Raw genomic sequence first — 15,479 nt, 5'->3', positions numbered from 1 at the left:
GCCTTCATGCTTTGACAAAGCTTTATGGAAACCCCATCTGGCTCAGCTACACCCAAGGATCAACATTCAAGAGAAACCTAAAAGCAGCTCCATGGATTCAGGAGTAACCTGTATGCAGTCACTGTGAGAGCTCTAAGTCACAACTTTTCAAAGACACCAGAACCAACAGTCTGAGGAAGCACATTTAGAAACTGCAGAGCCACCTTGCATTTTAAGACTTTGAGGTTTCCTTTCTAAGTAGACATTTAATATATGTTCCCAAAAAGCCAGACCAAGGCTGGCTTTAGCTTGAAAGGCAAAGCAGGAGTGGGGCAGTCCTGCAGCAGCCTGGCCTCCTCCAACTGCACCAGCAGAGACCACATTGCTGCAAAGGAATGATCCAGCAAGGCTCTGGATCCACGCTTTTCTGAGTGGCTATAAACAGATTTTATACCCAAAATAGGGAGCATGAATAGAACTTAGCTCTTTTCTCCAATGATGCTTACTGGAAGAACGAGGCCTCTCAGTGTAATTTCTCCTGTCATGGCTACATCTGAGCACACCAGCCGCCCACTGAAGAGTGAAGCAAGGCAGGTTACTATGGTAACACCAGCAGATGGTCCATCTTTTGTGACAGCTCCAGCTGGGAAGTGCAGATGGATGTCAGTGTTGTCAAGGAGATCAAAACTTCCAGAAGCTTAAGGAAAAAAAGAATGGTTTGAATGTTAAAAATCTAAACCCATTTTGTTCCTGGTCTTTATTCTAAAAGCCCACCAAGAACTAAAAGCCTTGGCACTATTTACTAACAGTAGGCTGAAAAAAACAACACAATATTGCAGGAAAAAACAACAAAGAAATCCCAATGAGCTTTCCTACATCCAGATTCCTAGAAAAAACTGTAACATGATAACCAATAAGCTTGGCATTTGCATGCATTTGGAAATTGAGAATAGGGATTAATGTGGAAACCAAGGAATTTCCACATAGAATTTTTATGTCCCAAACCATCAATGTCAATGTTCAGAGAACACTTCACAGAAACTCACATTTATAATCAAGTGGAACTCTTATTTATGTCCTTTCACCTGTGATGGAGTACATGGAGTGTAAACAATAAAGGTAAACATGCACACAGGTAATCCCTGCAGCATTTCATACATTAATTACATTTTGGTTTTTAATCTATCTAACTTACACAAATAGTGGAAGATACTGGTCAATTATTTGCCTGATCAGCAGATGATCAATCTAGAAAGCACTTTTCTACAAGTTCTGGGAAGTTCAGACAAAAAATAGTTAAAATGTTCTTGTCCTATTGCACTGCAGTTCCACAGCTGCCATACAAACCCAACACTCTCAAAATACTAAAACTTAGACTAAAAAACCTTTTAACAGAACCTGTCAGAGAAAAGCTACAGACTTCCATATCTGTCTCCATCATGATAATCCTGCTGGAAAGCTTCAGTGTAAAAATGAGTCACAGGCAGTGTCTGCCACAAGCAAGGAGAAGCACCGTGGCACTGCGGCTGCCCACAGCATTCCAGGCTGGGCAGGGAGACACAGCTCATGTTCTGCCAGGGCACAGCCACCTTGGCTTGGCAGCAGCTGGGAAAGAACAACACAAAGGCCCTGTGGGGCTGATGTCATCTGCAGGGCAGCACTGCTGGCTGGAACCCTTTCTCTGTCCCTGTGCCCAGCCCAGGGTGACAGGGCAGGTGGCACAGCAGGTCCCTGTCCCTCACCGTTGGTGAGCTGGTATCTCTTGGCGTTGCTGCGCAGCCAGCTGATGGCCAGGTGAGCCGACTCCTTCATGACGTCCCCCAGCTGCCCGGTGAGCGTCAGCTGCCCCTCCCCTTCCATCCTGCTGGCCTCCACAAACATGATCTCCCCTCCCAGGGGCGTCCAGGCCAGCCCTATGGCCACCCCGGGCTGGTTCAGGCGCTCAGACACCTGAAGGGAAACACGGGAAGCAGTTTAGGAAACGGCCATAAAAAAATTGCAAAAACAATTCAATAGTTGGCTTTGAAACAACTGTGCCCATCAAAACACTGAAGTTAAGCCAAGTGTCTGGTCTGTTATATTTTAATTTATTATTTAATGCAGCAGTAGTTCTGGATATGTGTAAACAGTAATTACACAAGAGGAGCTGTATGTGGCAGCTTAGCTTAAGGTCATGGCAAACATCTAGGTGTGTCATTCTTGAAACTTTCCCTGCCCCCCCAAAACACCCTAAGAATCTTTTTCCTCAAAGGACTTCAAGTATTCAGTCAATCCTGACAATGTTTATGTGACTTAACCCATCTGCTGGAGTGTGTTTGCCCTGTTACTCCTGTGACAAAGCCACTTTTGCTCCCCTGTGTTCCCCACAAGCCCTTTTGAAGGTGGTGGCACTGACTGAGCTGTGGCCAGCCAAGCCCCTGATTTGTTCCCTGCAGACTTTTACAAACACTTTGGAACAGGAGAACTGTGACTGTGTTCCCAGGCCAGGTGAGGGGACACCTGACAGAGCCCTTTAGGGGTTACAGCAGCCAAGCAATCAATCAGCAGCTCCACTGGCAGCCACAGGCAAGGAACCCACACAGCCCCTCCTCCTCCTCCCCTGGGCTCTCCTTACCTGAGCACTGGCAGCAGCACCCTGCCCTTTGCTTCCATTAGCATCATTTGACTAAGAAGGCTCTTTCTTTTCCTAGCATTAGAACTGTGTGTTTCACTGCTATGGTATCAAAATACCTCACCAAGCTTTTTCATCCCTGCTAACATCAGTACCTTTATCCATTCCCTGTGTGTTATTAGTTACAGTGATTAACTCTGATTATTGCAGTCACTGCTCAGTAGCTCAGGTTAACAAAGTCAGCTCATCCTGGTCACACTGCAGTCCAACAAGGCTGGAACATTCCCCTTTGCACTGCACACTGCTATTCTGGCAAACCATTCAAGGTGAGATGAACACAATCAACTGTCCACAGCCTCTCTCAGCCCAAAGCAGCCAGCAACAAGGTTTATTGATCTGGGGGTTTTGTTTCAGTTCTTTTAGACTGTGCTCTGCATCAACTGGCAACAGTTTAGAGACTTTGAGAGCTCAGGGGCAGAACACAGCAAATGGAAGAACAAATTAAACCCAAATGGTTCTAACAGACTCAGCACAGGCTCCCTCCTCTATCCTCAGACTAGGCAGGTCCCTCCTCCTCCTTTCACAGGTCAGTTGAGATCTGCTAAGAGAAACTGCCTGTGCAGTAGGTGTTGATCACCTTTGGACCATTGTTCCGTGCATTACCGGTGCCTCCAAAGCCAAGCAACCCCTCCTGCTGTCCTGGAGAGAGACTGGAGCACCCCTGCTGCAAGCTGAGCCTTTCTGAGCCTGCTGACAGGCACACGTGGCAAATGCCCTGGCAGCCTGGAGATGTGGCTGCAGAAAAGCCCCCTGGAAACCCCCACACACAGCCAGAGCCACAGAACCCCAACACTCAGGGGAAAGCACCCTGGACCACATGAGAGACCCACAAGACTGAATCACTCCTGGCACCTCTGAATAATTTCTTCTCACCCTAAGTCAGATGAATTTAAATTAGAATAAACCCTTTCTTACACTTTCTAATCAGCTAAATTAAAAATGACCATTTGAATCAGCTGATGGCTGCTGATGTCTGTCAGGTGATGAAGATGCCACTGAGCAATGGAGTCTTGAGATCTGAAAATGTTTGTAGATGAGACCAACCCAGCTGTACCCTGAGTACATGAACATACTGTCAGATGCATTTTAGCTGCCTGGATACTGCAAAATTTAAGTCTTAACATTCAGCACAGTGATTTATTTTGGAGTATTTCAGGCTATCAGCTGCAGTTTTGGAGCTACACCAAGTCAGGGCAATGGACAGAAGCTGGGAAGTCCCTGATTCCCAATGGGAGATGAGAACCAGTTCAGTCACTTGCTGGCCTTGAGCACATTTGTTCTCCTTCCACAGGTTCTCCCAGCCCGACTGTACCAACGTTTTTTCTTCTCCTCTGATTCATTCCCTGGCAAATCACTGCTGGCAAAGCACATTAACAGTGGCTTCCCTCTGAGGGAGGAGGATTTCCCAGAAATATCACCACAAGACTGACAGTTCTAAGACAAATATGCCAATCTAAACCTGTACTTTGGACAGGTTTTGCTCCTGAAAGACATCCTGCTGTTTTTCCCTGATTAGATTGTGCATGGCCCTTGAAACAGAGCCATTCTTTTATGGCATCTGCACTTCCATTTCCTAGAACAGGCCACCTCCCTGACCTGCAGCTTCTGTCCCTTCAACTTCACTCAAGTTATGGGGATATAAACCAATCCTGATGGGCCTTCCTGTGGTGCCAACAACCTTTGTTACTCAAGCAGAATTAAGGCTTGAAAGAAAAAAAAAAAAAAAAGCTAAAAAATTTCCTCATACATCAACTAAAATCCAAGCCAAAAATACAAATAGTTTGTTATAAACCCACTGGATATTTCAGAAACCCTTTCCCCCCAAAGTGTGCTGTGCTGAAACATTTCATTAAATCTTCTGCACTTTAAACTGATGACATTATTCTTTCAAAGCCTCACTATGTGATTAATTCCAACATTTGTTCTGTAGGGAGACACATAAGATTATTTATTTGTGATAAATGAATTAATCCAGCAAGCAGGAGCTGAATATTCTGTCCCATCTTCCTGCTGGGAGAGCTGTGCAGACAAGAGCCAAGCAATGCCCTGGAAAGGTGAAAGATGAATCCCTGGCTCAGGAATTCCCTGGAGGACAACAGATCAATGAAGTCATGTCATGTTTTCAGTTCCATTTGCTCAGCCTCATGCAGGTACTGACACAGTGGCTGCCTCATTGTGTCTTTGTTTCAGCTGCTGAGAAATGGCAAAATGCAGGCCCAGGGTGAAGCTCTCAGGCCAGACCCAGAGAGGAGACCCAGCCTGACCCTACAGAGCAGCCAAGCTCAGAGCAGAAACTCTGCTCCTCCAAAGATCCTTGGGGGGACTTGAGAAAATTCTAAGGAGTAACACATTAGCTGGGAAAATTCCTTAAAATAGGAGTTATGTTGTTATTGAGCAATTTACATGGAAAAAACCAAAGTGTGTACTGAAAAATATTCACTCAGTCAACACAGCAAATAGTACATGAAAAGAAGTCCTGGGCTTGGGGAACTGATCTGTGTGGATTCTCTTCTTCTTCTATTTATGCACTAAATTTGCCTTCTGAATATGGAAATGTTAAAAAAACCTTTTGAAACAGAAGTCACAAGCTTCAACCAATCTTATTTCAGTTTAGAGGCCAGCAGATCCATGAAATGCTTATCTGCAAATTTATGGCATCTATTGTGGATCCCACAAGAAATAAACAAAAACCCACCAAAGATAACTCCCAGCTAGCACTCCTGTGTTTGTACACTTGAAATTAAGAACCACACTTTAATTACTTAATCCTACAGAAAAGACAAAATAGCAGAAATTCTTTTCCAACACAACCACACTACCAAATTTAAATGAATGATCAACTCCAGAAACAAAAGTGACACCAGGTGGGACACCTAAGAAAAGTCCCATATTAGCACTGAATTCCTACATTTGTGTCATCTTCCTGCAGGGTACAGAGGCTTCTGAGAGTTGGAAAGAACAAATGTAAGCTGCTGACCATTCAGTCATTTGCCTAAAGAGTAAATTCTTCTAATTTCTGAAAGTAAAAAACCAGATCACCAAAGAACCCCTGGGAATGCCCTCAGCCCAGAGGCACCAGGCCCCTTGGTCATTTATCCTCCCTGCCACTGTCCCATGCTGCCACCACATCTGGCACACCCAGTGGCACTGCCTCCTGCCAGTCTGCCTCCTCATTTCTGCCTCTTCCTTAACAATCTCTGCCATGATAAAATCTTCATATCCAAAAGAATCAGTTCAGGTCTAAAAGCTGATCCATTCCTTAACCATCATTCACTTTCTCCTGCTATCCCAATCACCTTGCCCCCTTTTTGTTCTTTAAGTCCCACTGGAAGTCTGGTCCTCTGATTTAGGAGAAAATACTTGTAAGAGGAAAGTTCTCAGGAACAGAGAATAACTGTCAGTGTCACTGTCACTGAAATGAGAATCCCAAACTAACAAACTACTTTAACTGATGGCATTTCCAGAGAAAGGAGCAAAATACAGATGGGGGAAAGCAAAAAATGTGAAATATGCCTATTGAGGAGCAGAGCTGGGTGCCTGACTGATCATAAAACATTTTAATAGCTAAAAGTCACATTAACCTAAAGAATGTCTGAGAACTTCTGGTGCAAACTGAAGTGGTTTTAATACCCAAAAATGCTGCCTGGCTTTAAGGAGGTATGAGGAACAGTCCTTAGCACAGCTGCTGCAGAGACAGGATTCCTGGGCTCTACTTTTGGCTTCTTTCCCAAGACCACAAAACATCCCCCACACAAAAGCAAAATTGTTTCAAACTGAAACAACACTACCACATTCTTCAGCACTGCTGCAGGAACCTTTGCTAACAGAAAAGTCAGGGCATTATGTCATTTATGTACCCTGAATTAAAAGAAAAGCTTTAGGTGAAAACACACTTTGTGCAACATAAAGAAACACAGTGCTGTTATTGACATATTTTGAAGTTATTACCATTGTACAGACTCAGTCAGCAGCAATAATCCTATCAGCCACAAACAGCATCAAACAGAAACAAATGAGCATGTTACCTCCATGTCATACATGGGGGGCCCCAGGATATCCTTCAGAGCATGGAAATCAATTAAAATTGGCATTTCAGGTGGCAGAGCCAGGTCAGCTGTGTCACTGATGGATTCTGGTTTGGCATCTTCTGTGACATGTTCTTTGCAATCTAAGGGAAGAAAATCTAATTTAGCATTTGTAATAGTCTTTCCTAGACAGAGGAATTTTTTAAAAATGGTGACAGAGAAAAATAAAACACGCAATGAAATGCTCAGTAAGTTCAGGAAAATGTGCTCAAACCATCTCTCACAAAACCTTGTCAAATTAAAGATAATATAGCATGAAATGTAATTATTAAGCCTAAATATGTTCTAAGTGTTCATCAAAGATAAAATTAAATCTAGAGCACTGACAGAGATGCAACTCATCAGCTTAAGTGCATTTTAAACTAATTCAAATAGCAAAACACATTAGGCTCATTTAAGACCTTACATTTTTCAGTAGATTTGTGCAGAAAAGCAGTATTTCACAGAATCACAACAGTTTGGGCTGTAAAGGACCTTAAAGCTGATCTTGCTTTAGGGTCTTGCAGGGCACCTTCCACCATGCCAGGATGCTCAGAGCCCTGTCCAAGCTGGCCTTGGACACTTCCAAGGGATGGGGCAGCCTCAGCCTCTCTGGGAGCCTGGGCAGGGCCTGCCCACCCTCACAGGGAAGGGTTAATTCCTGCAGGAGGGATCAGGTGCAGGGTGGTGTAACAGAGAATGTGCAGCTGAACAGTTCTGGGGGCAGCTCTGACAGGGCAGGAACTCCTGCCCTTTCCTGAGTGTTTCCAGCTGTGCCCCAGCACAGAGCCCCTGCAGGGCAGCCCCTGCAGCACAGGCTCTGATGTGACATTTCCCACATTGGTTTTTGTCTCCTAGGACTTTTAAGGCTTTCTCAGTCATAGAAGGGTTTGGGTTGGAAGGGACCCCTAGAGATCATCAGCCCAAGTCCCCACCACACACAGGGACACCTTCCACCTGCTTAACTCACAAAACTGACATCTCCTGTCTGTTCAACACCAGCTCAGAACACAACACCTACAGGCCTTGTGCAGTGAAAAATCTCCATTTTGGTGTAACAGCCTGTGGCTTTTGTCTTGAAATACTGCACACACAGAGGGCTCTGTTCTTTCCTTTGTTGAAGGAGATATTGCTAAGGTGCCATGCTCAATAACCAGCAGCAGCAAAAAATTCCTCCAAGGTCCAATTACCAGACATTTTCAGCAACACCTCCAGGCATGATATACTCTTGAGGAAGGGCTATAAACCCCCAGCAGCCTGACACTTCTGAATGCAATATACTCAAGTGTCACCCAGGAGGGACCAACAATTACAGCAACGGTTATGGGTTCAGCAAGGGGCTCTTCCCTTCCTTCACTCACAGCAGGAGTGGATCTCTTACCTGTACAGTGGCTTCCTTAGCAGAATTGCCTTCAAATCTCTGTCTTCTCTTTTTATACAGAAGTGAACTATAGTGTTCACAGGGAATGCCCCATGGAAGGGAGGAATGATGAGGAGGACTCCATTGGTATCAGAAGGCTAATTAATTATTTTATTATACTATATTATTCTATACTATATTACATTACATCTAAACTGAATCTGCCAAGCACTCAACTCTGCACACACTGCACAGCATCTTGTGACTGTCAGCCCACAGTCCTCACACACACACACACCTGGCCCTGACAGGCCAAGGAAACAAAACACCATCACTGTGGGTAAACAATCTCCATATTGCATTCTACTTTGGCACAAACACAGGCACAGCAAATGAGATAAGAATTGTGTTTTCTTTCTCTGAGGTTCAGAGAATGTGAAATCCAGAAATATTCTTGGGAAGAACTGTGCCTTGCTTTTCTCTGTGAAGAGAAATGTGGTGCCAGTGAACTGCAATGGGAAGGAACCATGTGAGTGCCAGAGCCTCACCCAGCCTGCAGAGGAGCTGCTTGCAAGGCTGAGCTCCAGAACTGGCAGCCCCTGGCAGGGCCTGACACTGCACAGTCCCCAGGAACTGGGAGCAGAGGCACAATGCAAGCAGGGAATCATCTCCCCACAGATCTGATCCAGGTGCAAGAGGCTTATCCGCATTTCTCAAGAGCCCTGAGCAGTATTTTAGTGAAACATCTCAGAGAAATGAAGAATGCTTGGACAATGCAGCTGTTGCTGAGGCTCTGTGGCTCTCTCAGGGCAGTGCTCCCTGCCTGGGGCTGTCCTGCACACACAGAGTGAGGACTTTTGTTCCCAACCCAACACACAGCTGAAGTCTGCATTACACAGCAGTGTACACTGAGCTTCAGGACTCCTGCACCAGATTCTGGATCCAAATATGGGTTGTTTACTTTCTTTGACTCTTTCTAATTTTAGTTTGAAAAGGAGCTTTCTGGTTCTTCCTCTGCACATCAATGCATGCACAGTAACTGAAGATCCAAGAGTCCAAACAAGTAGAGAAAACCACAAATCACTGATCTGATCTATTTACCATAACATGAAGAGGTGGTCAGTGGTGCAGCAGCAATTCTCAGAACAGATGAATGAGGATGTCTCCTTTCACAAGATCCAAACTTTCCTGTTATTAATCCTGTACATAAAGACCTTTTCACAGATAATTTTGTGACTGTGCAATTCTCACTAATGCCTTAACAGAGCATCAAGGGAAACACTGCACATCACCATTAACATGACAGCACCTCAGCTTTCATTCAGGACTCCCATCTAACAGTTCTTACTCAACAGCCAACTCACTGCTCCATGGCTGAATCCCATTCCTCTGCTGCAAACACTGCCCCAGTCAGATGCCTCCTGTGGTTCCAGCATGTCTCTCTGCTTTTGTTAAACTGATATTTTTGTACATAATAAATTCAAAGACATAAATACTGGCAAGCCTAGGAAGCTTGACCCTGCATGCTATTCTTGCAATTCAGACTGCAATTTCAACTCTATTTGATAATCTGAGATGCAATCCATATTTCAAACCAAAACTGAGTTTAAAACCAGCTGCTTTTGTTTTACACCAAGATTTTACTGCCTAACAAACACAAATGTATTTATTTCACCTAGCTCTGTATTACAGCAGAAGAGTCAAACTCCTCATAAACAAATCAGGGAAGTTGAGGCCACCTGATTAAAGGAATCAAACTCTTTTCTTTATCTGATCTAATGAGTAGATCCCATTTTATGATCTGTAACAGTAACAAACTCCAGACTTTTTAGAAAAATGTTAAACTAAATTCTGTCACTATCTAATTTTCTGTAAAAGCAGTGATGTCTAAAATGTAATTACAAACTCTAACTTTTTCTTTGAAGGAAAAAGCCATCTCCCTTTATCATCTTTACACAGGTGCTGACTATGAGGAATCTATGCAGACAAAGTAATTAAGATTTCCACTAACAATGACAAATTGTGTTCCTTACCTTCCCCAGACTAACAGCCATAAACCACAGCACAAGCTAAATGGCATATTTATCTAAAACAAGACACTTAAATTCAGGTTTACAGAAACAGAACTTCTCATTAGGACAGCAGCTTAATCATCTTACAGTTTGAGACAAGTTGGCAAAATAAACTGAAAGGTCAAAAAGTGCCCTCAGCAGAGCTCCAAAGTGCACTGGAGGAACCACTTGCTGCTCTGCTGTTACATGTCTGCTTACACAAAAGCAGCATGGTATTGAGTTGTTTTACCATTTAAAATTGTAATACTAAAAATAAACAACACATAACCCTCCCCAAGTAACCAAAAATAAGTTCAAAAAACAACCAACCAAAAAAAAGATTGTTTGTAAAATTTTCCAAGCAGAATCTGCAGCTACTCAAAGATCACAATGTTCTTCAGGAATCTGTCTTTGCAAGTTCCCAAAATAAACAAAGTCTCACATGTAAATAACGGATTTGTAAGAAAATGGACTCCTAAAAAAACATACTGACAATGAACTACTAAATGTAATTAAAGATTTAATGTTAATAGACATTTCATGGCACAAAGATTTAAAAAAAATAAGACTGCTACCTTCTACAGATGTAATGAAAATGAGAGAATACACAAGTCTAAAACCTCCTCAACATGTAGGAATTTCTCATCTCCTCACAGAACAGATTTAAATTAAGCACTGGCAACACAAGTCTTAAACCCAAAGATTTCTAGCCACACTTACTGACCAAGATAGAAAAAGAGAAGCCTAACATTTTAAAGTAGTTTTTAACACAACACTGATTTGCTGAATTGCTACAGAGATATAAAAAAAGAGCATCACCATGATGGACAAGGTTTCAAGTCTGTGGGCAATTAAAAGGATAACAACATTCTTTCTTTCTCATCTGAATTAGCAGCAGATGCTTCAGCACACAACAGACAGACTCAGAATTCTTTTAGCCCCTCCAAAGTAAAAACCCCCCAAAACTGCATTTAGGTAGAGAAGGATGGGATTGCTTCTGCTGACAACAGTTCACATTCAAAGCCAGCCATAACATGAAACTGCTCCCTAAAAGCAACATCCCACTGTCAAACTTAAATCTTATGCACCAAACTTTTAGGAAGTGTTTCTTTAGGAAGGGAACATTTTCCTGGGACCCTAATCCTGTTTGCAGTTACTTACATGCTTAAATTTAATGCTATGTGCATTTCTCCCCACAGCACCAGAAAAGTTCTCTTTCCACAAAATAATTGCATTCCATCATTAGTGACCTACAATAACAATGTGTACGTGAAACACTTGAAGGTGAGGTGCTCATGCAGGAATATTTAGATAAATTAACATGGAAAAAATAACACTTTAAAAACTAATTTGTACTGAAGCCAAACTTCTCAGAACACTTTTTGACTTCCTACAGAGAAGTCATTCCAAGCCATTTTCAGAAAAAGGCCCTCACTGCAGAGCTGGAAGCTCTGTAAGGTCAGCAGAGCTCAGACCTGAGTACCTGCAGTCACTCCACCCTGGACTGATGCTCAGCAGATTTCATGTGGCAGTTCACATTGACCACTACAGTAAAACTTGCATTTAATTTCAAACCAAGTGTTTCATCCACAAGGAGTGTAACAAACTGCTCTGTATTGCTGGGTTATGGAAATATTTGAGTACGTTTAAAGCCTTGGATTCAACATAAATACAATCCTCATTTCATCTCTTTTAGTTATGAAATATTACCTGTCCTAAATCTCCCTCTGGGTCTGAATTAGACAAATTGTTTTTTACTCTGGGTTTCAAATGCTGTATCATGATCTGATGCCTTAGTGCACAGTTGCTGCATTGTATTCTCAAGGCAGTTGCACTAAAATAGGAAAGAGAGTTTCACATATTTTTGTGACTTCTAGAATTTCTAGTAGTGTCAAAAGACTCAAGGAGTGTCCCATAAATCTGAGCCAGTGTTTCAGTGAAATTTCAGCCAGCACTGCTGTGCACAGGGACAACTCCCCAGAGAGCTCTGAAAAACGCTGCAGTTCCCTGTGCACACTCAACAACTGACACAGACCAACATCCCTGCACTCACCAACCTCTCCAGAAAGCTCAGGAGTCACAGGAGCAAGGGAGGCACTCCAAGCTGCCCCTGCATTTCAGGGGGGCATTTCTGGAAGTGCAGAACCCAGGCTGAGAGAGCCCCCAGCTGTGCAGGGCAGTGCCCTCCCTTCCCAGAGCCCACTGCCACACAGGGGCAAAACCCTCACCTTCACACAGCCCTGACAACAGCTGCTCTCCCTGCAGGGAACACCCTGACTGAATCCATGCAATGGTGCAAAGCCTGTGATTCTACCACCTAGTGTCCTGAACTCTAACTACAACCCCAGGCAGAGGCACTCAGCTGAACAAACACAACACCATGGGAGGATTTGGCCATGCTCTGGCTCAGGAATAAATTCTGTTTCAGCAGGCAAAGCAAGCCTGCATCTGCCCTCTTCTAGTCACAGCTCAAGGCACACCAATGCACTAACTGCAGAGTGTCAGTCTCACATCAGCAACACACAAATGCAGGAAGCAAAAATGACTTCTAGGAATTTTTAGAGAGATAAAGAAAAAAAATTCCAGAAATTATTCTAAATGAAACTATTAAGGGATGAGAACTTGATTAACTAATCTTCCAGAGACATTCATTATATGAAATAAAAATTCATCATCATGATGCAGAACTGCACAAATGTCCACTAATCAACAGGAGGAAAAAAGGCCAAAGAAATCAATTTAGACTTCCAGTCCCATTATTTGCATCAACTTGCAAGTATCTGGAGATATTTACAAGCTTTGTTTTGAACACTTAGTTGTTTCCAACCTACGGAATGAAAATAAAAATATTTTTTAAAAGGCTCCTATTCTCATATACTCCCAGCAAATGACACACTGCAAAAACACACCAGGGTGTAAGCACAGTGTGAGTACAAAATAAAACCACTCTGCAGATTGCACCATTCTGTACAAAGTTTCACTGCAGAGATACCTGTCCCTCAGACTGCCTTTTATTAATACAGCTTTTTCTTATGGACAGTTTTCACTTCAGAAGTACAAGGCAACTCTTCACAGCTCATTTCTTTCTTAACTCCAAACTGGGTCAACCGAAAATGCCAGCATTTTGCTCCCTTCTGAAGCACTGGGGCTGCTATTTTCACTTAGCTTTGGTAAGTTGCAAGTCCAGAACTAATTTTAACAGTGTATAATTTTAACAGTGTAAATACCTCAGTTGCAAGCACAGTGCTAATTTTAACATGGTAAATAACTCTCTCACTGGATTGAGATGTCTAATACAGTTCCTTTTTGTTACTTGCCCTAATAATAAAGTGTTTCTCCTTACAGTACCATGAGTTGTGCTCTGAACTTACCTCTTGTCTATTTTACCAGAATGCCTGAAGAGCAGAACATCTCTTTTTATTCAGCAGCTGCATTAGACTCTGAAGCACATTTCAGACACAGCTACCTAGTTTGCAAATATGACTTGTCAAAGTTACCAGCCAGAAGGTGCAGCAGCCAGGACACCTGGCACTGCCTGGTGCTGCTGAGCTGGGCCAGCACAGCCCAAGGCTCAGCACTCACAATCACAGAAACATCAACAAATCAGTGTTTGACTTCAAAGTCCATCAGAGCACAGAAGGTACAGAATACACACACAATACTGAAAGGAAAGCATTGGTAGATGTCTTAAAAGCTCTGCCTTTTAGTGTAGATGGGATGATTTAAACTGCAGGATGGCTCATGGATTCAGTGCTGCTGCTGTGAGAGCTCACTGCCTTCAAGCCAAACACTCAGAGATAACCAAGCTGAACCTGCTTCAGCAAACACTGCCAAACTCAATGTTCTTATATTACAGTTGTCACAGACATTACAGTGATCTTAGAACACTCAACTCACTTCATCCTTCCCTCTCCTATTTCCAGACTAGAAAGAGACCTGCCTTTACTGGTGAAGCAGTTACCTGGGTATTTTTGCTGTTTGAGAGTTTTGTGCTTAGTTTTCTTTCAGTCTGTTTGATGACTGGAAATGATAAAACACTGTCTGTACACATGGGAAACAAGAGCAGACTAACTGTGGCTGAGAAGTTACCAAAGCTTTGAGAGACTTTGAATAAGCATGGTCTTAATTGGCACATAAAACAATCCTAATTTCACAACCCTTCATGTAGACAATTTTTTTAGTGTACAACCAAATAACCAGATTGAGTTCTGAGCTAGCAGGAACTACAGCCATGCTTAGAGAAGAAGTGAAAGATTTGCATTAAAAAACCTAGGAAGACATACACAAATCATAGCTGCATCCCTAAGACATAAACCAGATGCACTGAACTCGTCAATCACCTAACTCAGCAGGCTGAAACTACTCAAATTATGTCCTAAGTCATAATTCAGCACTAAAACTGTACATAATAATATTGTCACACTATCTGCCAGGCTTTTGAAAACAAGAGTCCTTAAAGAAGAATAAAACAGGAGAAAAAGTTGCTACATTAGAAGTTCCCTTTTTAACAAAACATGCCAAAGATACACACCTTCTCCTTCCCCCAGCTCAGCACGATCTGGCTTTGCCTCTTTGTGCTGCCCTTCTGCCACCTTCACAGCCACTGCCCTGCAGATGGCTCCCAGCTTCCGATCCAGGGCGCGCACTCCTGCCTCGCGCGTGTACCTGCGGGAGAGAACAGCTGGGCTGGGCTCTGCAGGACACAGCTCTGCAAGGAACACACTCCTCACCAAACACACAGCCACACAAATGGATGGCAAATGGATCAAAACCTTGGGCTACTCCAGTACATAGGTAAAAAAGAATTTGTTTTTATCAAAATAATTGTGGTTGCTGATAAAGTTGTAAATAAATTACTGAGCGGGAAGACATGACTAACAGCTGGTGCCAAACATTCATGAAATGCTAACCAATGAGCTCTTCCTGATGCACAAAAATTGAAAGGAAGAATTATTTTAAAACTTAAAATATACAGCTCACTGGAAGTTGAGGAGCTGGCCATGAAAAAACATTTTGTTTTAGTCTATGAACTAAAAGGAAGCACCAGGCAGTAACACTACACAAAATAGCCAAAATACTGCTCATAAAATACTTCAATTCATTGAATCAGTACACTTTTTCCATTGGAAATGAGCTGGTTTCAAGTTCCAAAGATGTTTTGATCAATACATTTGCTGTCATGTCTAACAAAAACCCCAGTTCTAATGAATAGAAGCTATTTAAAAACCCTGTATTTTAGTTTTTTAAACCTAATTCAAAATCTAAACAAATGTACCCATCAAGTCACAAGGGAAAAAAGGAAGCCTAATTTCCATTTTTTGTATGAAAATGATAGAAATATAACATGGTTCTTT

General features: G+C 42.7%; 1 protein-coding gene across 2 annotated transcripts in view; it reads right to left on the bottom strand.

Annotated features, from left to right (window-relative positions):
• The window catches only part of LONP2 (lon peptidase 2, peroxisomal), a 37,068-nt gene that overhangs the window by 2,649 nt on the left and 18,940 nt on the right, over nt 1-15,479 (bottom strand). For both annotated transcript variants that reach the window (XM_059481400.1, XM_059481402.1), the window contains exons 11-14: nt 14,657-14,790; nt 6,676-6,818; nt 1,722-1,929; nt 486-676 (exon numbers count right to left, since the gene is read on the bottom strand). In XM_059481400.1, coding sequence (XP_059337383.1) covers nt 486-676; nt 1,722-1,929; nt 6,676-6,818; nt 14,657-14,790 — 676 coding nt within the window. The remainder of the gene's footprint in view (nt 1-485; nt 677-1,721; nt 1,930-6,675; nt 6,819-14,656; nt 14,791-15,479) is intronic.

The sequence above is a fragment of the Ammospiza nelsoni genome, chromosome 13 (genome assembly GCF_027579445.1).
Source record: "Ammospiza nelsoni isolate bAmmNel1 chromosome 13, bAmmNel1.pri, whole genome shotgun sequence".
NCBI classification, from domain to species: Eukaryota; Metazoa; Chordata; class Aves; order Passeriformes; family Passerellidae; genus Ammospiza; species Ammospiza nelsoni.
This window is presented reverse-complemented; position numbering and strand designations above follow the sequence as displayed.